At 33.4% G+C, this 27,846-nt stretch overlaps 3 protein-coding genes and 1 non-coding gene across 8 annotated transcripts; 2 read left to right on the top strand and 2 right to left on the bottom strand.

Annotated features, from left to right (window-relative positions):
- Positions 1-4,834: 4,834 nt before the first annotated feature.
- LOC132621637 (serine/threonine-protein kinase STY13-like) lies at positions 4,835-9,868 on the top strand. Of its 2 annotated transcripts, XM_060335973.1 has the most exons (6): positions 4,838-5,563; positions 6,178-6,310; positions 6,428-6,623; positions 8,039-8,163; positions 8,265-8,423; positions 9,203-9,868. In XM_060335973.1, the coding sequence occupies exons 1-6, from the start codon at positions 5,433-5,435 to the stop codon at positions 9,515-9,517; spliced, it is 1,059 nt and encodes a 352-aa protein (XP_060191956.1). In that variant the 5' UTR covers positions 4,838-5,432; the 3' UTR covers positions 9,518-9,868. The 2 variants fall into 2 exon arrangements, with proteins under 2 accessions (XP_060191955.1, XP_060191956.1); XM_060335972.1 differs by having other exon boundaries at positions 4,835-5,563; positions 6,178-6,623.
- Positions 9,869-10,748: 880 nt separating this feature from the next.
- On the bottom strand, positions 10,749-10,820 carry TRNAD-GUC (transfer RNA aspartic acid (anticodon GUC)). The gene has a single exon. It is a non-coding gene; the product is annotated as a tRNA-Asp (tRNA).
- Positions 10,821-14,246: 3,426 nt separating this feature from the next.
- On the top strand, positions 14,247-18,607 carry LOC132621296 (SUPPRESSOR OF GAMMA RESPONSE 1-like). Of its 3 annotated transcripts, XM_060335513.1 has the most exons (7): positions 14,247-14,457; positions 15,508-15,640; positions 15,999-16,185; positions 16,341-16,837; positions 17,657-17,953; positions 18,049-18,107; positions 18,201-18,607. In XM_060335513.1, exons 1-6 carry the CDS (start codon positions 14,444-14,446, stop codon positions 18,100-18,102), a joined length of 1,182 nt encoding a protein of 393 aa, XP_060191496.1. In that variant the 5' UTR covers positions 14,247-14,443; the 3' UTR covers positions 18,103-18,107; positions 18,201-18,607. The 3 variants fall into 3 exon arrangements, with proteins under 3 accessions (XP_060191496.1, XP_060191495.1, XP_060191497.1); XM_060335512.1 differs by having other exon boundaries at positions 14,248-14,457; positions 18,049-18,607; XM_060335514.1 differs by having other exon boundaries at positions 14,440-14,551; positions 18,049-18,607.
- Positions 18,608-20,132: 1,525 nt separating this feature from the next.
- Positions 20,133-23,180, bottom strand: LOC132621297 (uncharacterized). Of its 2 annotated transcripts, XR_009575485.1 has the most exons (3): positions 22,702-23,180; positions 20,927-22,124; positions 20,133-20,311 (listed from the first exon to the last, which is right to left on the bottom strand). XR_009575485.1 is itself a non-coding variant. In XM_060335515.1 (2 exons), the coding sequence occupies exons 1-2, from the start codon at positions 22,765-22,767 to the stop codon at positions 21,024-21,026; spliced, it is 1,167 nt and encodes a 388-aa protein (XP_060191498.1). In that variant the 5' UTR covers positions 22,768-23,180; the 3' UTR covers positions 20,511-21,023. The 2 variants fall into 2 exon arrangements, 1 of the variants encoding a protein (XP_060191498.1); XM_060335515.1 differs by lacking the exon at positions 20,133-20,311 and having other exon boundaries at positions 20,511-22,124.
- Positions 23,181-27,846: the final 4,666 nt, after the last annotated feature.

Below are 27,846 nucleotides of genomic sequence, written 5' to 3' on the forward strand. Positions count from 1 at the left end.
ACCATCTATCGTCGTAAATCACTATTAGAACTTTAGTTCCTAAGTTCTTTCTAGTTAGTCCTTTTAATCCTACTACTATTAATCTCATATGCATCAAACTTCTTCCAGTATTTTTTATTTGTCTTACAGCTGCTGGGTCTATTAAACTTATTGTATTAACTTTAGTATTTTTACATTTAGCTCTTTTGTCTCTACTAGGATACCATTTACAAAAGAAACATGCATTACTATTCAATCCTTTATTTCGTTCGAACTCATGGTTACAGTCTTATATATATATATATATATATATACAAAAAAAAAGGGTTTTGGATTGTTTGAACTGGACCAGTTTCGATTTCGGATTTGTAACCGGTAAACTGGAACCGGTGGCTGGTTCCGTAACCGGTCCGGTTTGAACCGGTTGACGGGTTTAATTTCATGGATAGTCATTAAAATATACACTAGGTCTATTGCTGGAAAATCACTATTTCTTACTTGTCCCATAAAATCACTTAACAATTATTTATCAATTCATTTAAAAGCCATTATCACCGAAAAATATATATAAGGTTAACTTTTTTTGCATATTGCTTAAATGGCATACCACATCACTTATTTGGGGTTATAAATGTTGTTAAGGTCGGGTATTAAGTAAAATTACGTTAGTGCTAAAATTTAAAGTTCTTATTTGGGGTTTTCATTTTAACATGTTTTTTCTGGGTTATTAAAGTCGGTACGTGGGGTTATATGGGTTTTATAGTTTTTAGATATGAAACTAGACCATAAATAAGTGTGGTGTGCCACTTAATTAATGTGCAAAATATTTAACATGACATATTCACATTTTTCGGTGAGAGTGATTACATTTATGAGATGAGACAAAATAAAAAGCATAAAAAAATTCTAACAATAATACTAGTAATAACTTATCCAACATTTTTTTTGTTAGAAGAATAGTTTCTTCGCAGGTCGACTTCATCAGTTACTAAAAAAATTTGGGTGTAGGGCCAACAAAAAAGCCAAAGACTTCCCCAAAAGTCTAAACCAAAACCCAATTAGTTAGACAAACAAAAGAAGAAACTGTCTTTTACTACAAATGATTTTATCAGATTTTCAATCTTTTGACCCTTTCTCATTGCAAAATTTCCACACCGACACCTTTCTTTATTATGAAAAATTTCGTAAATTCGGTGAGTGAGTGACACTCAGTACCACTTGAATTCTTTAACTTTTGTGTAGCAAATCACGTTGGTTTTCAAAGTCGTACTAGAAATCTTTTCCTTTCAACTACTTAGTGCCAAAAACATTCTATTTATTAAATCCACAATTTTTAAAAATGTAATATTTTAACCTGTAATAATTAATTTCTTTGGAGTTTGCTCTATAGTATTAGACTATTTGACTGTATATTTACAGGATTGTTACACTCTTATGCGTTTTTAAGTATGTTTTTAAAGTACATATCACAAATAGAATCACATGGAGCCTATAGATTTTTATTTGCAGTAATGGTTATCACTTAATATTAAGGATATTTCATTCTGTAAATATTTAATTGCTGTTTAGATCAACAAAAGTGAGGTATAGAGCCCGTTTGGATTGGCTTATAAGTTACTTATAAGTTGTTTTCAGTTTTTTTGAGTGTTTGGCTGGTCAGCTTAAAGTCATTTTGTGTTTAAAATAAGCTCAAAAAAATAATTGGGCCCATTTGACTTAGCTTATCTAAAGCAGCTTATAAGCTGAAAACAGCTTATAAGCCAAAAAAAATAAGTTAGACTATCCAACTTATTTTTTTTAGCTTATAAGTTGTTTGCAGCTTATAGGCATAAACCCATCCAAACAGGCTCATAGTTATGTGTTATGACAAAAGAGAGTTATGAAGAAAAATAAGTGCAAGATTGTAACATATTCACGATAAAGAAAAAATTTATTACTTGAGCTACTTAAAGAAAGTGAGATATACGCGCGAGAGTCCGCCGCATAATTTTTTTTTCCGATGGTACTTATAATTACACTATAATACTTAATAATAATAAGTTTTCCACAAATAATATTGTACCATTGTCAAAATTGTCAAGATGGTTCTCTGTCCTAACCCCTTTTCAAAGTCAACCTCCTTGTGCGTACAAGTTCCAACTCTAAATATTGTCTTAGAAGAACTCAAGGCAATTAAACTATGCGAGATGCGGTCTGCATAATTTTTTTCTAGAATGAAAGTTAAGTTGAAATTTTAATGCAAGCAGAAAAGTCCAAAACTTTTGACTTCTCAATAAATATTTGCTTTCATGCATCTTTCGTCGCCCAAAAGAATTATTAATTTAGAAAAAGGATTAAGTGAGTCAACGTAAGTACGTAACGCCATTAGATTACATTATTCAGCTCCATTAACGTAGTCATTGTTTTGGTTATCCTATTTGAAAGTTTGAACCAATATAAACATGTCATTGGATGAAATCGATTAAATTAAAATCAATTATTTAACCAGTAAGATATTAAAATTTATTTGTATTTTTTGGATTCACATTTGGGTAATCTTATCTCATGAACTTCACCCTGCCCCGATCTAGATATTTATTTAAAGAAACTTTCAACTTTCACACTAATAATCATATAATAACAAAATGAGATACCAAAACTGGGATCAAGAATATATTTAAGAGTTTATATTGTAGAAAAATCGTTAGTCATATTTTAGAAGGCGCGAGTTATGTTATTCTTCATCTCGATCTTGAAATTATTTTTAGATTCATCTAAAACTTATTCCTACAGTATATCATTAAAGCGAAAGTCTTCACACATATTACACTGTGTCTCCACACATATTACACTGTTCGTGAAATTGCATCAACCACCCATGTATCTCGTTTTTTAAGATTTGTTTGTTAAAATCACAAGCTTAAATAAATTAAAACTAAATAACGAGCTCTTGTGTTTTCATTGTCATATAGTACCACCTAAGTCCTAGAGAGTACATGTTTCAATATAAAAATGTGAATTACATAGTATATATTTTTGGAAGTGGAGACATAAACAAGGGGTGTGAGTGGTATAGGTAAATGTTTTTCACGGTATTTTTTTTCCCCTGATAAATAAATACCTTACTTCTTTTTGATATTTGGTAAGTAAATTGAAAATACGTCTTAATCAATTAAAGTTGAAGTCGAGAAAGGGGAAGGAGGTGGAGGTGCGAGGTTGGAGGTTCACGGAGGGGGCAGGCTGTGGGAGATGGGTGGAGTGTACTTTAGGTGGAAGGGAGAATCAACATGAAATGCCACTTATAAGACACTTACCTTCTTCTTCTCTTTTTCTATTAGAGAAGTTATTTCCCAAAAAAAAAAAAAAAAACATCAATCAAAACATGAATAATGTAAAAAGTCATTTCCTTTCCCACCAAACGTACCCCAAATATTTATCCAATTGAATGGTGATTTTTTTCCCTTGGGAATGTAATGAACATGTAAAGAGCCAGTAAAATAAAATGAAAATATCAAGATATATACGACCCGTACAACATATGAGGACAAACATGGTTATGTATAGAGGACGTACTAGTAGTGGTACAGATTTTCATAGCCGCCATCACGTTAGCTTTCTGGTACTGGCCCTTGCGACTGGCAAAGGATGAAGACAAATCTATTTTTTTTCTTACCCCGTTTGGTATTCACATTAGTGTCCTGACTAGATTCACATCCGGTAAGCCTATTTATGGGGAAGCGCTCCTAGAGGATTTTTTTCATACCAAAGTTCAAACCCAAAATCTTTGATTAAGGGAGGAACAACCCCATTCGCTGTACGACATCCTTCAATGAAGACGACAGGCCTATACTTTAGCATAAGTGTATTTTTTGTATTTTAACTCAAATTACATTAGTACTTAATATGACAAATACTACTCCTAAAATGCATGCATCTATTACTATTGGTTTTACTTCATGAAAAACATTCATAGACGTATTAACTTTGTAGCCTGTAGGTATTATACAAAGTAAATGCCGTAATGCAGAGTTATTTGCTTCTTGTATTAGTTATGCAATATCGCAATGCGGGTATTGTTTGAGCGGCTAATGATGAATATTGTTGTCCAGTGAATAATAGTAAAGGCTATTATGCACTGCAGTTATGTATGATTTACCTAAGGAATTCTATGTCTTTAAATACTTAATTAGTCTCTATATTTCTTGTACGCTTATCCTTGTTTTACATCATATGATCCTATCTTACGTTACGTATAGTATAGTATAAATTTTGTATAGCTTAATACAAGTATTATTTAATATCATTGATCAAACATTGCATTAGTTAAGCAAGAATTAGTTTTTCTTATACATACAACCAACCAGATGCTACATATTAATTATACGATACGAAAATCTATTTATTGATATATTCAACTAAATATTATATTAGTTCGTACGAAATTTTATATTGAAGTTATTTTTGTTAAACACTGCAATCAAATCCCTAATATTCTATCTCACCAACTTAAATGTTGATGTTGACCGCTAAAGGATGTGGTGTAATGGATGAGGCTGCTCCTCTTTAATTGGAGGTCTCGGATTAAGTGTGGAAAAATCTTTGGTAGCGAACGCTTTCCTTATGCGACGCGAATCCAAATATAATGGAAATTTAATGCGAGAATCGGACATCGGATGAAAATCCAAAAAAATGTTAGATGTTGAAAGTCTGAAAGAGGATCAACTTCCTTCTTTCTTCCATCTTCCATGTGCCAATTCGAATACTTTATTCTTTAAATCTCAGTATAAATATAATATCTTTTTCAACGGCATCTTGTTATTTTCCCATTATATCCTTCCCTGTCTCCATTTTTACTCTCTTTAAATAATTTCTATTGTCTCCTCAAAATAATTCAAAAGGACAAATTAATAAGTTCATCTTCACACACACATCACCTTCCTCACGGCTTTATCTTTCCTTTTTGCAGATCAAGAACTAAAGCAACTTAAAAAAATAAAGTATATTTACCACTAACTAAAGTCTCCCAATTGCTTAACATCTATCTATATCTTTCATTTTCTTTCACCTTATTCTATTCATTTAAGCATCTTTACTCTTCAGCCTATTTATCTAGAAATATAGTTTCTTGATTTTCTAGTATTCTCTTCTTTTTTCCCATAATCCCAATTGATCTACTAGTTGTGAACTGTTTGTTTTGATATCTAAGTGAACCAGCAAAAAATTCTGGTGTTCCTTGCTTGTGGGGTTCATTTTCTGTTGTTATAAACACAGGCTCGTGTTGTAGATTCATTTCATTTTCAAGAAATCACTAAGTTTTCTGATAGTTAGTCATAAAATTTTGAATTTTTTGCTTTTTAATGGTTTTGGTGCAAATGGTTGGTGAATTCTTGTTAAGTGTTTCAATTTTGGTAGTGAAATAGATGTGCTAGTGTTGATTCTTGAAGTTACTAGAGAGAGAATTTTGGGGTATTGAAATGGGATCTGCTAATGGGTTTTACTCTTGTGATGAGTTTAATTTGGAAGCCAAATGGTTGATTGATCCAAAGCTTCTTTTTGTTGGTCCTAAGATTGGAGAAGGTGCTCATGCTAAGGTGTATGAGGGAAAGTAAGTTTAGTAAAATTATGTTTTTTTGACTGATCTGTAAGAGTTGTTTGTTTATTTGAATTTTGAACTGATACAGCAAGGTTTTAGTTTTATTGCATTACTGTTTGATTTAATTCAACTAGTTCAATGGTTTGATTTTAGGAAAATAATGTTTGAAGAATTAATCTAAATAGCCGCTGCCTAACCCCTTAAACTAAAAATTGCCGGTAGATGTATAATATATTTATAATCATGTATAATATGTGTATAATCAGCGTATATGGCTAGGAAAGTAAACAGTGAATTCAACTGGCTATTTGTGGAAAAATCCCCAAAATGTTTTGCTACAAGATATGGTCCTTAATCCTGAAGTGAGAGTTATTTAAAAGTATGGGTTAGTTGGTTAAATTAATAGCGCCTAAATTTCTGGTCCTGATGTAGTTTTCTGCTGATGTGGAAATTTATGCATAGGAAGGTTATATTTCCGGTCATTGTGACTTTTCTGTTACATTAGTAGACTTCTGTGATTTTTATGTGACAAAAATAAAGTTATATGTGACTTTGCCGGGAAAAAGAAGATAGTTTATTGACCATTTATAAAATTTACCCTCTTTTTTCGGTTGGGTTCTTCTCAGGTACAGAAACCAGAATGTAGCGATAAAGATTGTGCATAGAGGGGAAACGCCTGAGGAGATCACCAAGAGGGAAGCTCGTTTTGGAAGGGAGGTTGCAATGTTATCCAGAGTTCAGCACAAGAACTTAGTGAAGGTTTCTTTTTTAAGTCCCAAACTTGTGTTTGGATATGATCTATTTGATGAGCGGTTAAGACGGCTAAATGAATTGCTTACATTGGTTATTGGTTTTCATTTTATTTTTCATTTACAGTTCATAGGAGCTTGCAAGGAGCCTGTCATGGTCATTGTAACTGAACTTCTTCTTGGTGGGACGTTAAGAAAATACTTGGTGAGCATGAGGCCGAGGTGTTTGGATACTGCTGTCGCTATTAGATTTGCCCTTGATATAGCTCGTGGAATGGAATGCTTGCACTCTCATGGAATCATTCATCGTGACCTAAAACCTGGTAACTGATACACCTCTCTCGTGATTTTTTTTTAAAAAATTCAGACTATTTCAACTGAGAAGTTGTGCTTGTTGAGTTTGCTTCACGAACTCATTTAAAGTCTGAACCATGTCTCAAACTGCTTATATTAACAAATTAGTTGAGACATGAATAGAGGTCCACATCCATTTCTATTGGGTCCGAAACTACCATGGATATTCTAACTTTTATGTGGTCTTGATCTCTAGTAATGTGTTTCTTCAGATGCTGCTTGCCTGTTGGCCAAGTTTAAAAACTCTGCTTATCTTAAAAAGTATTGTCTGTCAGAAGTGTTTTTCGGAAAAGTACTTTTGAAGAGTAGCAGTTTGTGTATGGCTAATCAATTTGAAAAACATTTTTGCCAATATTCGACTGTATCTTGTGCTTGGTCAATGTTCCAAAAGTGCTTTTGGAAAATTGCTACTTTTTTAGCTTCTGAAAATCAGCTTTTGCTACCACTCAAAAGCACTTATTTTCTCCTTAAAAGCTTAGCCAAATACCTGAACTTTCTAAAATAAGCACGTTTTGAAAAGAAGTATGCACTTTTGGCTTCCCTGAAGCTTGGCCAAACAGGGTATGCAGTCTGTTAGCCTGCCCCTGTAATGGTAAAAGCATTACCGGTTTAGTAATTTCATATGACATGTGGTTCGAGATCACTGATAAGCCCTCACATTCTTTCTTGCATCGTCTGCTTCGTGTTGCACCCTTCCTTTTGCCAATTATTCTGCTTATAAGAAAAAAGAAAAGACGTTTTTCAAGCCTCCATTGGCTTTGCTACTCACTGTTCCTATTTTTTGTCTGTGGGTGAGTAGAAGAGGATAAGGTAATAATTGATAGGAATTTTAAGATGCTCTCAATGGTGTCATCTTATGGAGCTAGATTCTTGGCAGCACTACCAGTATACTGGAGCTGAATACATAAGAAACTTTAACTGGCATAAATTCCCAGAAAGTGCTGCAGAAAAAGATGCTTACTCATCATCCTTTGTAATAAAATGGTCGGAAAAAAATTGAAACTTTACTTTTTTTATTTTCTTCTTCGGTGTTAAAAAAAAATTCTTCGATTCTGCTCCTAAATAAAAAGTTAAGGTCTTTTTAGTTTTTACTACAATTTTATCTCTCATGAGATACATAATGTTTTTTAGATATAAGCTTTTTTTCCTTTAATGAAGAAATGAATTATATTAAAAAAACATCAAGAAAATGCAAAATTACAATAAGCGGTGAGTAATTATATTTGTTATCTTCTTTGGCCCAGTAGTGTAACTTATACTTGTCTAGGGTTAGCAATGATTTCAAACTTTGCTATTCTCTTAAAAATTACAATGCCGCTAGTATCATTTTTTTTTCTATTTCTAACCTCTTTCTGATTTTGGTTGGGTTTGCATTTACTTCCAGAGAACTTGCTTTTGACGGCAGACCATAAAACTGTCAAACTTGCGGATTTTGGTTTGGCAAGAGAAGAATCATTGACAGAGATGATGACTGCTGAAACTGGAACTTATCGTTGGATGGCTCCAGAGGTTTATGTTCTTTAAACCCTGTGCTTATTAATATACTTTCCGTTCCTTTTCGCTTCTCCTATGGCTATACAATTGACTTATCACTCTCCTTTTGGTGGCAGCTCTACAGCACGGTCACTTTAAGACACGGTGAGAAGAAGCATTATAATCACAAAGTAGATGCCTATAGTTTTGCAATTGTCCTGTGGGAACTCATACATAACAAATTACCATTTGAGGGCATGTCTAATTTGCAGGCTGCTTATGCAGCTGCTTTTAAGGTAAATATCTTCTCTCCCTATTGGTCTTTGTCATCTAGTTATCTCAATAATTCTTCTGTTGGGGTCATCATTGTAATTTTCCTGAACTAAAAGGATGAGAGAGGTTAAGATATGATAGCATTTAGTTGGTTCACATCACACTACCTCCTCCTCAAAGGGCACATCAAAGACTAAATCGGACCACTGGAACACTTGTACAACTTTGGCTGAATGGACTTTAATTTACAAAGGTTTGTCCCACAGTTGAAGACTTCTTAAAATTTGTTTTTGTCTGAAAGCACCTAAATTTTTGACTGAATAACATCAATACCATCCAGAAACTTGGGGGCCCAGTGCCCCAGGGATTTGGTCTAGTGTAAGAACGCAGTGCATGATGTGGATGAAAGCCTGGTATTTAAGTGGAAAAGGTAAAGGGACGGGCCATCATCCACCGAGTTCCACAAAAATAAAATAAAAAAGAAACTTTGGGTCCATGCTTGGTCTCTGTCACAATAGGAAAGCTAGGTATGGTCCTTAACTTCGTCCAGCGCATGGGCGGAGCTAGGGTGAGTACCCCCTTTTGTCAAAAAATTTCACTATATATACAAGGTCAAAATTATTGTTTATGTATATAGAGTAGGTGTTGAATACTCTTGGCTTCTTTGTATGTTACTTCTTCATATTTTGAATCCTCTTAGTGAAAATTCTGGCTCCGGCACTCATCTAACAAGAAGGTTAGCATAACAATTAATAGTTGTTTGGTTTTGCTTAACCAAGTTTATACTTTCTGTGTTTTGCAGAGTGTGAGACCAAGCACAGATGATCTTCCAGAGGATTTGGCTGTAATTGTAACTTCGTGTTGGAAAGAGGATCCAAACACTCGTCCCAACTTCACTCAGATAATACAGATGCTTCTGCAGTTTCTTTCTTCAGTTTCACCACCGGAACCTGTAATTCCAGCTAGGATTTTCACTTCAGAGAATCATGTCTTACCACCAGAGTCTCCAGGTACTAGCGCCTTAATGATCAAGCGTGATGACTCGGGTGAGACCCCTAAAACACCAATGGAGAATCAGCCAAGAGGATTCTTCTTCTGTTTTAACCAATGCTACTGATCCCTAAGGGAAAAGTTTGTTAATCACCTTGACGATATTCCAAGTTTAGCCCAGATATATCACTAGATAACTTAGCTTTTGGTCTTTCTTCCTCAGTCCCACACAAGAAAAAAGGTACTCTTTTGAGTTTTAGCTGCTATAGTAAACCAGCTATGTAATTTAAAGGTGAAGTTGGTGAAGGAAGATGCATGATCTAGACTTGTTTAACTCGAAATGTGTTCTGACTTAATTGTGTGGAGTTTCTGGATGCTGGAGTTGGGTTGCTGTGATGTATATTATAGTTGTAAAAATAAGGTCCATCCAAAGGCCTGTACTCCAATCTTTTGTTAAAAACCTCAATTGACTCTGTCATTTTGGTGCGTTATATTAACTGTTTAATGCAGCTGTTCCATAGGAAGTTAGGAACTTGCTAGACGTTAAATGAAGTTTTCAAGGTCGTAAAAAATTTGCACTGCTTTTGTAAAAGACAGCTAGAGGTGGCAAAATTAATTCATATTTCAACAAATGCCCAACCTGCCCGAGCTTAAACGGGTTGGGTTATAATCCGGTTTTCAACTCCACCAATTGGGTTGAACTTAAGATGACTCACCAATTGGTTAAATATGAGTTAAAACATTGTAACTCGGCAGGTCAAAATACAATATTATTGACAAATACAGTATGACATTTTGAAGAACTTAAAGGTAGTAATAACGAACAAACAACAAACCTAGTGTAATTTCACAAGTGGTGTCTAGGAAGGATAGAATGTATCGTAGATCATGTACGTAGACCTTACTTTTGAGGCTATTTCCGATAGATTCTCGGCTCCACTCAAAGGTAGTAATAATTTTACAAATACATTACCAGCAAAATAAAAAAGGGATAAGATTTGATTATTTTGGTTGAGTTGAGTATGACTCGTTAATTTGATCCAACTCGTTTTGATTTATCCAACTCGTTTTGATTGATACGGTCATGGCTCCTTTACTGATTTGACTAATTTTAATCTATTGAAATTTAACGCAACCCGTCTATTTACGACCTCTGACAATAACTCCATCATTTTGATTGATGGATGAGTATATCAAGGAAAGTTGTTGGCAAGAAATAATTCGGTCTTGGATCTTTTGGCCAGACAGTGAAAGTTAATGATTTTGCTCCACCATAGAAATCACTAAAATAGGAACAAAGTTTAGGAGGGACCAAAGAATCAATCATATAACATACAGGGAACGTGCAACAAAAACGACGCCGTTGCCGGGGATCGAACCCGGGTCACCCGCGTGACAGGCGGGAATACTTACCACTATACTACAACGACTTTGTTGCTTAGCTAACATCGGAAGCATTATAAATACACACATACATGCTAAGTAGCGCCTCAATTGTATCTTTTTCCTCCCCGATAGTGTTGTATGCTCTAGAAGTTACATTGTTATGATTTATGAGCTATGCTTGATTATCCATGTATCTACTTTAAATAGGAATTAGTTCACTAGGTTCTTCAACTAAAAATTAGTCAAATCGTTGCGCTCTTTCTTTCTGCGTGGGACAATACTGGGGAGAGAAGGGAATATGTTGAGGCGATGAACAAGACAATTACGTTTTGGCTTTCCCCACCATGAGCTTATTTCGGTGTTGCTAATTTAGTAAGCTAAGCATTTCCATCCTTTGCGAGTGAAAATACTAACTTCTGATATTGAGTGCTTTGGTGTATTATTAAATCGTTAATTCTGCCTTTAAAATAATAATGTAGTACGGCATTCGAGTAAGCAAAGCAAAAGGCACTGTTCGTATAATTTGATCGTCTTACAAAGAGAGGGGGTATTTTTCATGATTTGGTCGCTTTGCTACAAAAAATTAAGGGCATGTTGCTTTTAACATAAATAAATAGTACATCGATCCAAATAAATTCATTAAATTAGTGATGCTGCTAAGACTAATTTAATTTAATTCAGCTGTGCTTAAATAATTAGTGATGGATAAAGGGAATGAATACATAATCAAGAAAGGATTTGGACGAAAAAAATTAAACTACTACTAACAAGAAATCATATTTCAAAAAAAATATGGTGGGTGGGTAATTAATACTGTATTAAACAATGCGTGTGTATCTGTTTCAACTTTCAAGGAACATGTTAAAGAGGAGAGCATTTGCGTATGTGCTAGTTTAACTTTTGTATGTAGAATTCTTTTTTCAGTTTACAATTTTGACATGCAGAGTCCTCTTGCTCTCTTGATATGTGTATTTTTGTGGGGGTGGATTCAAAATGTGACCTTTATAAGTTTGAGTAATGGATTTAATTGTATTTGGTTTAGCGAGTTCGAATTTTGTTATTATACTTATTAGTGAACTTTTTTTGTCACATATATTTACAAGATATGAGCTAAAACATTAAAGAGCGAATGAACCCATAATATGTACGCTACGTGACTACATCCGGGCATGTTTTTTTTTTTCTCATTAAAACACCTAGGTAGGTAAATCTTGTTAATAGTTAGAATATAAAAAGGATAAGAATGGAGTTTCCATTAGGTTTGGTTAAACCAATATACTCTTGATATAATGCGATATTATCTGATTTGGATCAAATCCGTATAGTTTTTTCCAAAAAATCTCACACCATTAATGTAGGACTTTGGGGTCACATGCCTAACACATTATTCTACTAATTCTGTAGGAAGTACAAATAGGGGCGGATGCAGCTTGACGTTATCAAGTCATACTCAATACTTTTATCTGGAGTATAAATTTATTAAAACTCAAAATTAGTGGACATAAATCAAAAACTTTAAAAATATAATGGGTTCAATGTTAAGACGCTAAAGATTTAACCTATATATAAACTTTAATCTTGAATTCGTCTCTGAGTACAAAGCCTCTGTACCATCATTTTGTAGGGAGCACATAGCAAATTACTACTAACTTAATTAATCTGCATGTCCAGGAATGGTTTTCAATTAAAATAGTTTTGATACAAATATCAACAGCATTATATATGCAATTAATAAAGTGTCATAAATACAAAGCAAAATGTTACAAGAGCAATTACCTTCAGAACCCGTTGATAGAACGTTTCATCATGAAATCGACTATGAAATTAAACTCATCTGACATTAGCTACAAATTTATATACAGCAAAAAAGATTCTGACTACTAAAGAAAGAAAATAAGAAAACAAAATATGGAAGTGGAAGGGTGAAATGTGTTAAACATTGTACTCAGCAGATAGATGCATAAGATTGGAGATGATTCCACGTGTCAAACATCGGCAGGAACAGAAGCAAGTAATCAATTTACAACCGTTCTTCTCTCTGCAGTTAATCCTTCTCTTGGATTTTCTTGTAATCCCAACCTTCGAGACTCCGACAGCTAAAAATTGACGAGGAAGTTTCTCAATAATTTAAAAATGAGATTGTCTATTACTACAGTGCTTGATTGACATAAAAGCTAAATGTGTTAAATATTAATTTAGTGCAACGTAACAATCCATTGTAAGTAAGTTTTTCCTTTAAAACATAGTGATCTATGAACAATGCAAGCTTATGCCAAATTAATTTACGCTCAAGTAACATCTAAAATTGTCTTTATACTAACAGTTCAATAGATGAAATAACATATTAATTTACGCTCTAGCAACATCCAAACTTGTCTCTATACTAACACTTCAGTAGACGAAATAAACAAAAAAAGAAGAAGGAAAAAAAAAGTCTAGACACTTTCGTAGTTAACGCTTCAAAAGAAAAGCTACATTCATTTGCATTCACTTTGAGGCTAATCTGAACTAATCTAATTAGACTTAACTAGTGGTACTACACTACTACTCAACAACGACAAAAGAAATATAGAATTACACTTGAATTTAAGTTACTTGTGTGATAGTTTAAGTTAAATAATTGATAAGTTCAAACTATTAAAATTCATATAAAAAATTAATATAGCATTATTATATGGTTTTCCAGTTAATATTATGAATTTAAATATTTCAAAAAAGGACAAATATACTCAAATGAGTTGTTAAAAAAAGCGAAAGGCGAAATCAGGTGAACATAAAACATTTCCATTTATAGCTTGGTGGGCAAGGAATTCGGGGCCTGCTAAATTTACCGTTTTAACACCACTCCCCATTTTTAGAAGATGAAGTCATCAGCAGACCCGAGGTTCGGTCAACAGTGGGCCACCCTCAAACCTTTGGTTCGGGTACATAGTTAAATATAGATGAGAAAATGGTCCTTAATTTATGGAATTTGGTTTCATTTGGTCCTTAAGGTATAAACATGATGGAAATAATCCTTAATGTATTTTAAAGTGTGATCAATTTGATCCTAACCATATAAGTAAAGGAAATAGCTTTTTTTTGTTGTCAAAATAACTTGAGACTCTTGCATTTTCATCCATACACAACCTACTTAGTCACTCAAAGATATTATAGACTTCCTTCTATACTCTATTCGATATATTTACAATAAAATGACAGGTTACTCCAAGCTTTACTCATCCAAAATTTTCTTTCAAGTTATGATTAGAAATTTTGGTGTGAGTTCTACAATCGGATTAAACGATACAAAAAAAGATACCTTATTTTATAGTTTAATAAATCACGTTCAGTGCAAGTCTAGAGCCTTTGACAACAAAAATAGCGATATCCTTAATTATATAAGCTTAGGAGTAAACTGATCAATAGTTTAGAATACATTAAGGATCATTTCCCTCATATTTATTATATATATTAAAGGATCAAATGAAACCAAGGTCGGACCGTCGGACCATTTTTATTCTCATCCGAGCCAAAGGTTCGGATTCCAAACCTCGGAAGATAAACTTTCCCGCTCATTCACGCACCAGCTAGTTGCTTAATCCAGTGGAGAATAGGGGCAAAATAAAGGCACCATAAAAACAGAGAAGTTTCTCTCATTTTCTTAGTCTTCGAATGCTTTTAATAGATGCATATGGCGAGGTACGCATAGTAGAAAGACTAACATTGAGTCTTCGATTAGGCGATATTTCTTTGAAAAAACTTTTAATTTTTTTTTCAATCCTTTTATGGGAAGGTGAGGATGAATATTTGTGATGAAACTTGAAAGTTTGTGTTTTTAAGAAAAAAATTGTTCTGGGTTTGATTTGTTATGATCGGAGATGGTCAAAAATTAAATCTTTTTAAAATATTGGGAAATTTTTATCTTTTCGGTGATCAGTGTAGCTTCCGTTGTAAGATTTGTGTTTGTTACTGCGATAATGCTGAATAGTACTTTAGTTCATTAAGAATGTGGGTTTCTTTCAGTCCTTTTTATTCCAATTTTTAATAAAGTGACTTTCTGATATAATAATAAGTATTAGTTGAGTTTGAGAAAGCAGCTCCTTTGTTGTGTGGGTAATATTGGGCTCTGTAGAATGCTGAAGGGCGTTGAGTTATCAATGTTTAATCGGGTATATAAAAACATTTTAAGGGGTTTGTAAAGATTTGGAGCACATTATTTGTTGTTTTGGGGCTAGATGATCAGCTTGTTTAACACTCTTGAAAATGTGAATCTTTGGGTTGCTTTAATTAAGTGTATTTAGTGTTTGATGGATTACACGAGACACTAATCTCTCCAGTAGTGTCAGTTTGTAGAAACTTCCCATTTTGTTTAAAGATGCAAATGTTTTCTTTTACTGGCTGGTTGCTGCAAGTCTCCACTAGTTCTTACACCATTTTGTTAGTCACATTGTCATTTTTACCTTATGTTTTCATAAGTTATCCAGGTGCCCCAACTTTGTGTTAACTATCAAAACCTCATGTTGAAACCTGTCTATTTTACTTGTTCAACATGTTAGTTTCATAGAAAGATTTGGAAAAGTTGGCCTAAAGTCTAAACTGATAGTGAAAAGAGATAAATTTTTGAATTTTTTCAAGAGTGTTTGGTTCACTCATCATTAATTGTTAAGTATCTTTCTTTTTAGGGTGGAAGTTTTTGAATCTGTTGGATGAGGTTCTAATTCATTAATCTGTTTCCTTTTGTTGATACAGATCTTGGATTATTGATGGTAGAGGACTTGCGAGTAAAGTTAAAAATGTTGGTGCCCCTGCTGCACATCAAATAAAAGATTGTGGGGCAAAACGGCAATGCCCAAACTGCCATTACTGTATCGATAACAAAGATGTAAGCTAATAAGTGTCCCTGCATAATTTACTTACATCTTTTGTTAAACTGTTTAGTCTAGTTGAGAATCTCTCTTGTAAAGAACATTCTTTTTTCCCTTGGTTCAAGATTAGGCCAACAAATAGTTGTATAGTCAGACCTCTCTATAACAATCATCCTTTATAACAACATTTCATTCTAGCGACCATGTTTTTCTTGGAACCGATTTGTCATGTTATGCTATGTTATACTCTATAACTGCATTTCACTATAGCAGCCAAAAAATATCTAAACAAACGACGTAGTTATAAAGAGGTTTGAATGTATCATAAATTTGTTGCTCAAGCTTACTTTAATATTTTGCTGCTTTCTGGTGCAGGTTTCTCAGGAATGGCCTGGTCTACCTGTTGGTGTGAAATTTGATCCATCTGATGTAGAGCTCGTGGAACATTTAGAAGCAAAGTGCGGGATGGGAAATTCCGAGCAACACAAATTCATTGATGAATTCATCCCAACTCTTGACGTTAACGAAGGGATTTGCTATACCCATCCTGAAAATCTTCCTGGTTTGTAAAGCACTCAATTCTCCAATACACTATCTTCTGTTTGTTATTAGCTGCATTTATCAAGTATATAGATTATGCTGTATAAGTTTCCATTTTGGATTGTATTGTGATTCCTACAGAATTAAGAGTTAGCAATCCCCTTAATTTTGTTTCAGGTGCCAAAAAAGATGGAAGTAGCATTCACTTCTTTTATCGCACTACTAATGCGTATGCAACTGGCAAACGTAAGCGTAGAAAGATTCATGATGAAAACAATTTGATGAAAGAACATGTCCGCTGGCACAAGACGGGAAAGACCAAAGTTGTTATGGAGAATGGGCTCCAAAAGGGATGTAAGAAGGTCATGGTTCTCTATCAAACTAGTACGAAGGGGTCGAAGCAGGAAAAGACTAATTGGGTAATGCATCAGTACCATTTGGGCACCGATGAAGATGAAAAAGAAGGCGAATTTGTGGTTTCAAAAATCTTTTACCAGCAGCAGAAGCAATCCGTCAAGGCCAATGATTCTCGTGCCAATGAAGAAGCCAGTGTGGGAGCGAATCAAACTGAACCTACAACTCCAAAGACGGTTACTCCCAATCCCCCTCGAGCTGGAGAAACCCCTTCCTGTGATGATATTGTGGTTGACTCTTTACCCTCTTCACCTGATCAGGTAATAAATAAGTTGATCATGCAGTTGCTTCTTCCTTATAATTTTATCATTGGCTGTTCTATACATAGGGGTGGAAAATTTAGCCCAATAAAAAACCTGACCCGCCCAATCGTCCAAGTTTGGGCTTGTCATTGATCTACCCATTTATTAGCTCAGGCCATCAAAATTGGGCTGATATGTGACCTAAATTGACCCATGAGAAATCTTATCGAAATATTTTTTGAAGTTCATTTTTTTTATTTGGTATGTATATATAGCCATAATAAAGGATAAAAAGTATTACTCCCTCCGTCCCAATTTATGTGGCAATATTTGACTTGACACGGAGTTTAAGAAAGAAAGAAAGACTTTTGGAATGTGTGGTCCAAAACAAGCCTTATATAAATGTGTGGCTGTAAATCATCTCATAAAGTTAAATTGTTTCTAAATATAGAAAGGTAACATTCTTTTTGGGACAGACCAAAAAGAAAATGATGCCACATAAATTGGGACAGAGGGCGTATTAGGTACTAAAAAATAATAAAAGAACAAAAAAAAAAAAAAACTTAGTAAGAATCGGGTTGGTTGGGTTATGACCTACTTTAAGCCCAAGTAACTTTTGGGCGGGTCAATAACCTGCTCATTTATTAACTCAGCTCTTAAAAATTTGATAGCCCAAATTCAGCCCAATCTGCTCATTTGACACCCTTATCTGTACATTATTTCTGTTCATAAAATTGTGCACATTCAATTCAGGAACACATAATTTAAGTAATTCCATCTAACTCTGTGCATTTAGCCTGATTTTTTCCATACAATAACATTCATTTTGCTGTTCAGGAAGTGGAAGTTGCCAAAGAACCAGGGGAACCATCTGATGCTAAAATTAAGTGCGAAATGGAGTACCCTACATGCTTGGCTGGAGAATCACAAGCAGCTGATGCATATGATGTTGATATTTCTCTGTTGTGTGATGAACGTAATGATTCTTATTCACTTCTTGATGGTTCTGGACCCAATCATGGCCCTTCTGCAGACGACACTTGCCATTTACCACAAGGAAATGGTAACACAGCCTGCGAAATTTCAGAGTTGGATAACTTGGAATTTGATACTCCTCCAGACTTCCAACTTGCAGTAAGTTTCATCCTTGCAGTTGCTAATAATTTTTTTTTCTTTTTGTTTGATATGCATAATAACATCTAGTTGAATCTGATGTTGTGGTCTACCAGGATTTGCCGTTTGGTTCTCAGGAGAATATCTTTAGTTGGTTGGACCGGCTATAGAGATGGTAAATACTTTGTTTCTAATGACAATGAGATAATGCTTTGTGCATTCTGAGATGGAGAATATATTTCAACAAGTTTGTGCTCTTCGATTTCAGTTTCTTGTGGTTTCAGCATTTGCTTTATCAAAAAAATGCTAATTTTCCCACCAGTAATCTGGAGAAAAGGAAAAAAAACACAAATATTGGTTGTTATATCCTGCAAACGCTGGAAGATATACGAGTTGAAGGAATTGTTGCAAGAACCTACTACTACAATCTACCAAGGATCAGTATTTGGGAGTTGGAACTGTTAAAACTCAGCATACTGACGTGGCTCAAATTTTGATTTAATGTTGTGACCTCTCTTGTTATAAGACTTTCATATCCTTTGTGTACTGTTCAGCATGTTCTGACCCCCAAATACTTTGGAAAGTTTCTAGTTTGTACTAATTTATTTTTTTTACTTTAAAAGCGTGGATTCTATTGCTTTCTAATGCCAATTTCGTTGTGTCCGACTTCATGTACCTTTTCGTTTTGCATAGAATTTTTCTAGGTAAATGCTTGTGTTTTTGCTAATTTCTGTGTAGTTAAGTAAAAAACTGTGTTGCTTGCTTGAATCTTTGCTCTCTAATGCAAAAAAAGAAACCAACTTGAGAGCATAAACTCCAATAGAGCACAGACAAATATGCATTGGAGTTTATGCTCTCAATTTGGTTTCTTTTTTCGCATTAGAGAGCAAAGATTCATTTTACTGTTTTGACAACATATTGTTGTCTAATTTGAATTAACTGGATGCGCTACCAGTATTACTGACTTCTTTTATATGGATTGCTTTGCATCTATATGTTTAAGCATGCATAACAATACATATTTAAGTCTCTCTGTTAGGGCTGTTCACGGTTTTGATTAAAATCAAAACCAAACCGAATAAAAAACCTGACATTTGGTTTGGTTTGGTTTTAAATTTTAAAAATCGATAATATTTGGTTTGGTTATGGTTCTATTAAAAAATAACTGAATAAATAATCGAACCAAATCGATAAATTATATACATAAATTTTATAATTATTTATATGTATAATATTAGTTTTTCATAAATAATTATAAATATTTTATACCTTTTAATCATTAATTTGATTTTTGGCCTACTTATTTCACATGATTGTTTAAGGAGAAAAGAACAACTCTGTAGTCGAGACCCTAGCCTTGGGGATAGAGTCTGAAGTTTGGGATCATTACACAAAGTTTTTTTAATAAAATGGGAGAATTGAGGGCAAAATGCAAGTACTGCCCCAAAGTTTAGGATCATTACACAGTTTTTTTATTTCATATATTTGAGTTTTAATTTTAGGTAGTCTTTATGTTTAATTTATAATATGTATGTTTGTAATAACAACTAAAAGCTCGTACGCTCTACTTTATTTCTAGGTATGTGTATTAAGATGACAAAAATGGTGCAGCCACTACTAAGTTAGTTTTTAGCTTTATATGTAATAGTTTAGCAACTTTGGATAACTTGAGTGTTACACTATCACTAATAGTGAAAATGTTTCTATGATGTATGTTCCATCTTAAACTATAAATAAAAGTTATCGTTTGAACAAAAAAAAGACATGTCTTTTTCAACTTTTTAATGTTTTACTGATAAGTCTCATGGCTGCTAGTTATAAACCGAAAACTTGAATCAAACCGAACCAAACCAAACCGATAATAACCAAACCGGTGGTTATTATTTTATTTGGTTTGGTTATGGTTTTAGACATTTAAAAACCGACTAAATTGGTATGGTTATGGTTTTAATCAATAACCGACCCAAACTGAACCATTAACACCCCTACTCTCTGTGTGCTTGTCAGATGATCTGTGTCTGATGTATCAGAATTCCTGTACTAGAAAAATCAAAAGTGGTGATCTTTGTTAAAGCTATGGAGTATTTGGTATTTACAAGGAAAGCCTTAGGTATACAGGCTTAATATATAATCTAAAACGAGGAGTCTGATATTTACTTAACTATTCAAGTTTAAACGATTACTTGGGGAAAAAAAATACTTCCATGAATCACCTTTGTGGTTAAAGAAAAAATTATTGCCAGAATCATCTTTGTTCTAGAAACAGGCAAAGGAACATCTTGATAAAGTAGTGAACAGCAAAATCATAGTTTCATCTTAAAAAGACAAAGACAGAAAATGACTTCTGGATTCAAGGATCAGATTCAGTTCCTGCAAAAACTAAAGGGAAAAAAGAAGTATATTAACACGATTACATATCAAACTTCCATCTTAGAAAGCAAAGAAAGAAAATGACTAGCTTCAAAAGAGATTTAGGATCTTAGGTTCGAACATGGAAACAATTGTTTGATGTGGTACCAACTGCTCAATTAACATGGCAAACCAAACATGCATTCGTTTCAAAATTTCCCATCAAATATGAAACTATGAAACATCATAATATATCATAAACCACAATGACTTGGCGTCTAACTGACCTCGATGCTTTTCAGCATGATATATATGCAACAAATTCGGGAAAACAAGAGTTATACATTGGAATAATGTCTCTAACAGGAGGAAAAGAGTCAGAAAACCAATTCTACAATCAAAAAGCCCGAGCATTGTCATTCAAAGAGTCCTCTCTCAGGTTTATATGCGATACAGACAGGAAACATTCAAGTTTCCCCAAACGCCTTCACATCATCACCTAAATTAAATGTTTACTTGGCAAATAAATGTACTGATACCTCAAATGAACCAAAAGACAATATTCACCCGGCCGCTTCCCTGAAACTACTTTTACCTATAAGATTTAATTATATAAAGCACTGCCACGTGACCATCATCAATTACCTGATAAGAGTCTGTCCCTCGTGGTGCAACATAAAATCGGCACATGAAAACACCTCCCATGTTACGAAAATGTTCCCAACACTGGTAAATTAAAAACTTAGCCACTTTCTCTTTTGCAGTTGCCAGGCAAGAGATACTTATACTTGTCAGGATTTTCCAGCAGATGAGCAGGAAGATGAACAGCCGAGTAAGAATGAGGGAGGGGTCCCATGCTACCGATGATATCTTTGAACGTGTACTCCTCAGGAAGCATGTCATATAAATCAGCCCCTTGACAAATGATATCTTGTATTCTTCTAGGGTTCAAATAATGCAAAAACCTCACTCTATCAGTGTGGCTGTAAGCTTTCATCTTGAATATGAAGTCCGAGATGTGGCGGAAACAAAAACTACAATGCCAACCTGAATCCGCCAAAAGGTAATCAGTCTGACGGTAGTGTACGTATCTAGTCTTCCCACTCTGATACCTGTGGACTGAAGCTCTCCAACTTCTGTGCTTAATCTCAAATTCAAAAGAGTACAAGTAATTCCTCAAATGAAGGTGAAGAATCGGAGGAATATCATCACACCATCTCAAAAGATTGATGGTATGCCTGCTAGGAATTTCATCAACATCTGACATTATCAGTAAATCATCGTCCTCTATCCCAGCTATTCTCAAAAGCTGGTCGAGTGCTACTCTCTGATATGCCTCTTCAACAAACGGATTTTCACCTTTTCTGAATCTTCCTCCAATGGTTCCATAAGTCAACCGAGGTTCAACAAACTTAAATTGGTCCTTGTTGATAGCAAAAGTAAAAGGCTTGGGCAAGCCAGTGAACGTGGAGTTCGACTCTAGAAGAACAAATTGCGTAATATAAGGATACAATTCTTTCCATCTGATAGTAAGCATGTCCACTTCATTACTAAACAAAACTGCATCATAGACACGTCTAGGATATTCACGAATTCCCCATCCATGTTGCTTGCAAAGATTCTCCATCGATACATTCTCATGATAATAGTGAATAACTTCAGTAAAGGGCTTCGGAGGAGATTGCCATATGGGACGGAGGAAATATGTAATCTTTTGTCCATGAAAGTATATGCCAACTATGCATGTTGGCACAAAAACAACCAAAAAGACAACAGCCTTTAAATCTAATCCTCGAAGCATACATCGTAGTCTCGACATGCCTATTATTCCAGGGGTAGATTGCTGCATATAAAAAAGATAACAACTTTAAACAAATGGAAATAGCAGCAAACATTGAAATATGCTAAGCTGACAGGAATGGACAAACTAATTACAGTTTGGGTGTAGGCATATAAAAGAATGATTAAAGACCACATATAGAAAAACAGAACAAAGCAATAGAGGATTTCCCAAATATCTTCCAAGACAGAGCAACAACAACAACAACAACAACAATCCCAGTGTGATCCCACAATATGGCAAACTAAAGCTTCAATCAATTAAGATAATATGCAAATGGATAACTAAAATCAATAAATTTTCCCAAAACCACAAATTTCCAGAAGCTCATAACAATATATGAAAGGATTTGAAAAAATCCACCAAACTGCACACACCAATTCAAGATTTTAGGGTTTTTATGCAATCTATATCAATAACAGAATAAAAAAACACATATTTCATATTTCCCCAGAAACCCAACAATAACCACACAATAAAAAAGGATCTTTACCAAAATTCCAAACTAATGCACAAAATTTTCATGTAAAAATGGCAATTCACAATTAAAAAAAACAACCAGAAAAAAGGGTAAAAGTACCTCGCCACAAACGTCTTCACAAAAATCGTCACTCTTCTTTGAAGGATAATAAATATCAGACACCATTACAACACAATAACTATATAATTCAAAACCCTCAATAAATGGCCAATGAAACTTTGGCTTTTTTCCAACTTTTTTATTTTTTATCTCTCAAGATCTTTTGTTACCTTCTATAAAATTTAGAAGATAACAAAAATATCAAAAGAGAGATTGTTGAAGAAAAAAAAAACCCAGATTAAAAAAAATGAACCCCCTCCCTCTCAATTTTTACAGCAATGGAATTGCCATTATCAATGAGAGGGGGGAATTAATTTTTACAATTTTTTTTTCCTTTGTGAATTGACTAAATGGGAAAACGCTAAATTATAGCCGTTTGTCGGGTTCTTCTTCTTCTTCTTCTTTTTTGCTTGTAATTCAACACTCTATCTCTGCAGATACATACATATATATAGAGACACACATGCAGGGTAATTTTACCCCACCCCCCTCGCTACCCCCTAGGGGGTATCTACTCCTTCCCATGTGAAATTCTATGATGTAGGGGAAAAATATTCCTAATGTAACTAGAAACGGAATAAAAGATAGTCCTCATTTGAATATTAATAATATTAATCTTAATCCTCATAGGATTGCTTCTGTCAGTTTTTTTATAAATTTAAATTTAATGGATAAACATTTTACGTGGGGAGATTTCCGAGGCATATACCCGACATTATAAGTACTGCTACCATTTTATCCACTTCTTTTAAATTTGTTTTTAGGAAATGAAAAAGAAAATGTAAATCAAGTGAAAAAATATTATTGAAAAATTTGTGTTTCTTCTTTGCTTTTTTTTCTATAAAAAGGGAATGAAGGTGGAAAATTAGAATAATTGGTATTAATAGTATTTTACAGAAATTACAGTCCAATGCCAAAGTCTACGAAACAATAAAGCATAGATTTTTCTTCTTCTTATTTTTGTGCTTGCTTTCATTTTTATGTAAAGCCATCATAGACACATTAAAGCATAGATAATCTTGCACTTGAGAAATAATTGAAACAGTGGTATTTCTATATTAATTTTGGAATTTAATAGGAGTAAAAAAAAATGTCAACTTAGGATTAAAGTTGTCTTATAATAATTCTTATATCACATTGCATCATTAAGATACAGGTAAGCAATCAAAGAATTAACCTAAATAACGGCACACCCAATCATTTAAATAAAAATAGCCGACGAATATATATAGTATGTATAGTTCATAAGTAATGTGTGTGCCTTTTAAATAAATAATCAGTGTATAATTTATATATACCGATTAAGAAAAGTAAACAACAAATTTGGCTAGCTTTTCGGGTAAATATTCTTTTTTCTTCTATCATTTGATATAATCTTCTCCTACCTACATTTATATTTTTTCCTTAAATTAAATAAATAAAAAAGAGGAAAAATATGTCAATTAATGGTGCATGAAAAGAAAAAAGAAAAAAGCCAATAGTTTGTTGAATCTTGGACCAAGTCCGGAGAAGTTGAACCCTATTGATTGTGAGGTGTTATTCTTGTAATCAGTGACTTGGAAACAAGTGGACATTGATGACTATGACAAGTGGTTTTATTACTACTAGTAGTATTACAATTTATAATTTCATTTGACACAAACGATTAATTAAAGACTTTTTACTCATTCCTGGGGATTACTTAATTATCATTAATTTTTTATTGACATGGAGAGGGTGTTTCTCCTCACATTTCCTAAGCAACACTATCTACCAATTAGACATGTATTCCCTCTGTTCATTTTTACTTATTCACTTTATTAAAAAAATAAATTATTTATCCATTTTAACATATCAAGAGAAAGATAGATTTTTTTTTTTTGTGAATGTTTTGCCCTAAACAGTAATTATTCATTTTCAAATCATTTTTCAAATCTATTGAAACTATACACTAATTAATATGAGTATTATGTAAAATATATACTTAATTTATCTATTTTTAAGGGCAGTTGAAAGTAAAAAATGAACAAGTAAAAGTGAACGGAAAGTATTATTATTTAGCCTTAATGGAACCTTCCCATTTCTGCTGTTCCTATTTAGCAGTTTAAGACTAATAAAGTGCTAGCCGCTATCCAAAACTCAAAAGTTTAGATACTCAGGGAATAATTAAGAAATTACAATTTACATTATATATATGTTTGCATAATGTAATTCGTAGTTTTTTACGATGATATTACTAAATGTTTATGGTATTATATTATTAACAATGATTGTCTTAAAAAAATCATATACTACAAAATGCATATGCATCGTGACAAAAACAAAGAAAACAAGGTACAAAATCCAGCTCAACTCAAGCAAAATTACGCTTGTCTTCACTCAACTCTTGAATTTTAACATTGCAAATGGCTAAGAACACAATGTTCATAATGGCATATGCTTTGGAATTCCCACACAATCAATTTAATAGGTTATTGTAATTATCAATTTATATCAAAAAATCGCCTTAGTGAACAATTGAAAACAATAATTAAATAGTCACTCAATGAAGAAGACTTGTTATTTTTTAAAGTTCACTTTGATTGGGAAAAACAAACTTAAAATAATTTGCCTTGTGAAAAACTGACGTAGGTTATTGTTCCGCACAAGATATTCTTGAGGTATATAGTTCAACGACATATTCTTGTACTTTTCTCTTCTAACTATGCTTTTAAACAACTAATTTGACAGCATTAGAAATTATGATGGCATTTCAAGAGAATATTTCCTGCAATGATTATTTTAACTAATCAAATCTCTTTCTAGGAATTTGTACAATAAAAAATCAGAACAAGTAAATTATTCCACATAAGTAACTGGAAAGCATATAAATAAACTAGGAGTAAAGACCGGGTATTTTAGGTGTACGTGTTATAGGGGAATATGACCCAATATTTTTATGCCAAATGTCATATACTTTGACATTTTCCTAATTAACCTCATGTTTGTCTAAAGAGTAAAAAAATGGAGGATGAGTTTAGTCCAACGACCAAGACTAATTGACCATGACAAACACTGCCGTGTGCCAAATGTTTTTTGAGCTTAAATAACAAGACTTTAATAAGTGAAAGACTTCATAATTCTACGAACCGAGTCCCTTTTTCGTTTAACGAAATTGACATTTTGTATCTTTCTTTTGTTTTCCCTTGTTCCGAACCAAAAAAATGAGAGTTCAGAACATTACAACTTAAATTTTTAAATGATGCGTCTCGCCTTATTTTCATTTTTTAAAAGATCATTCATTTGTGAAAGAAGGTTTGCTTCCAGGCAGCTTCTTAGAAAGTGGGAGTCTAATCACAATATGGGACCAGAAAACCAATTGACAAGAATGGCATCACAGATTGAATAAGAAATGCAACTTGGATAAACCCTCTTGCTATTACTCGCTCGGTTTAATTTTATATGTCTTGGTTGGATCCAACATGAAAATTTAAAGAAGTAAAAAAAGATTTTTGAATCTTATAATTTTAAACGTGTCATATTAAATATTTGAATTAAAGAGTCATTCCACTAAATATAAAAGTGATATTTTTAAGAAATATAAATTGAAACGAAGGGAACCACAACTTCTGAATTATGGATCGACGTGTTGGGAAGAAACAAGCAATAATCAAATTGCACGACGAGGTAACAGCGGAAGAAATACCCAAGTCGAAACTTCCCACACTATTTGAACCAAGAGAAGACAATAAACACTAGCACAAATGGAAATCCAGGCAGCATCTATACCAACAATAAAATAGCAAAGCAAGCAAAAATAAATCGAATGGAAGAGACACCAAATTTACGTGGTAAAACCCCTTAAAGGTGAAGAGGAAACATCCACGGGACCTCCGAGCCACAAAAGCTCCACTATAATCAACAAGAGTTACAACAATGTTCTCCAAATGGCTACAACAACAAAGCCAAGCACGGAGCAACAATACATAAAAGATATCACCAAAACTAGTGAAGAAAGGAGAGAAATCACCCCCAAAAACGAGCTACTGTTCGTACTCAAAAACTGGAGCTACAGACCACAAAATCCGATCTCCACCGTTGAAATCGAAGAACCAGATGTTGAGAACCCCAGTTCAAATTTCAGCACGATCCAACGGTTAACGAATCGGGAAACGCAATTTAAAGCGGACTGTTGTAGCAGAAAATTTCTGGACGAAACTCTGTTTTGTCTCTCTCACGTTTTTCTCTCTATATGACTGATATGAATTCACTCTTGTGTTCTCAAAATAAGACCTAAATTGATCCTATATATAGAGAAAATTTTAGGCAAAATTGACCTGGTCCAAATTGAATTGGGTTTATTAATCTAATTCCACATAGGAAGGGAAAATCTAAAAACCTAACCCGACGCATAAGGCAGAACAAGATATTGCAGTTTTTGACATTTTTTTTTGGATATTTCACACATTCTCTGGGAATTTTCGTCCGTTGACTCCGTAAACTTGAAGTAAAACTTTGACAATAAAGGCGTAGTGAATAGTCGTTGTAGTAGACTTGACTTGATCTTGAGAAACTAGAGATATAATTTAATTCCCAAATTAAATGCAATTCCCAAATTAAATGCGCAGCTATACAATTCAATTTTCGAATTGAATAGCCAACTGTTCCAAGCAGGAGTAATTAATTATTAAATAGCTGTGTCCGACTGGTCCAGAAAAATCTTGCAGAATAATTTCATTATCGGATTTTAAAAAAAAAAATAGAAGTCAAGTTTTTTAAAATATTTGTCTTTAACATTGTAGTGGGTACAAATCTCATCAATAGCGTAACATTTCTTCCCTTATCTCCATTCACCAATATAATAAATTCTTTTTAAAACTTTTATAAAAATTCTTAACTTATTTAACATTTAAATATTTATAAACTACGCAAAGTACTATAAATTACATCTTTTCATATCCCATGACGAAAGAGTGAACTTTAAAATATAAGTTAGAGATTTCTTATTAATATAAATTTCGAGAAAATAATGTCAAATATTTTGGAATTGATATACTATATGTTATTTTTGTCGTCTCCGCTTGAAACTATTTTTAGCTATTTTAAGTTATTTTGTATAACTTGAAAGCTATATTTTATTTTTAAGAACTTGAAAACTATTTAACTTTAATGTTTTTATTTGGATTT

The sequence above is a fragment of the Lycium barbarum genome, chromosome 12 (assembly GCF_019175385.1).
Source record: "Lycium barbarum isolate Lr01 chromosome 12, ASM1917538v2, whole genome shotgun sequence".
Lineage (NCBI taxonomy): Eukaryota > Viridiplantae > Streptophyta > Magnoliopsida > Solanales > Solanaceae > Lycium > Lycium barbarum.

Bases quoted from the DNA above. Each gene is read 5' to 3' on its own strand.
- LOC132621297 (XM_060335515.1), bottom strand. From the start codon at position 22,767: ATGGTGTCTGATATTTATTATCCTTCAAAGAAGAGTGACGATTTTTGT. The intron at 22,125-22,701 runs GTACTTTTACCC...TTTTATATGCAG, and splicing joins GTGAAGACGTTTGTGGCGAG to CAATCTACCCCTGGAATAAT.
- LOC132621637 (XM_060335972.1), top strand. From the start codon at position 5,433: ATGGGATCTGCTAATGGGTTTTACTCTTGTGATGAGTTTAATTTGGAA. The intron at 8,164-8,264 runs GTTTATGTTCTT...TTTTGGTGGCAG, and splicing joins ATCGTTGGATGGCTCCAGAG to CTCTACAGCACGGTCACTTT. The intron at 8,424-9,202 runs GTAAATATCTTC...TGTGTTTTGCAG, and splicing joins CTTATGCAGCTGCTTTTAAG to AGTGTGAGACCAAGCACAGA.
- LOC132621296 (XM_060335513.1), top strand. The intron at 16,838-17,656 runs GTAATAAATAAG...TTTGCTGTTCAG, and splicing joins TACCCTCTTCACCTGATCAG to GAAGTGGAAGTTGCCAAAGA. The intron at 17,954-18,048 runs GTAAGTTTCATC...GTGGTCTACCAG, and splicing joins CTCCAGACTTCCAACTTGCA to GATTTGCCGTTTGGTTCTCA.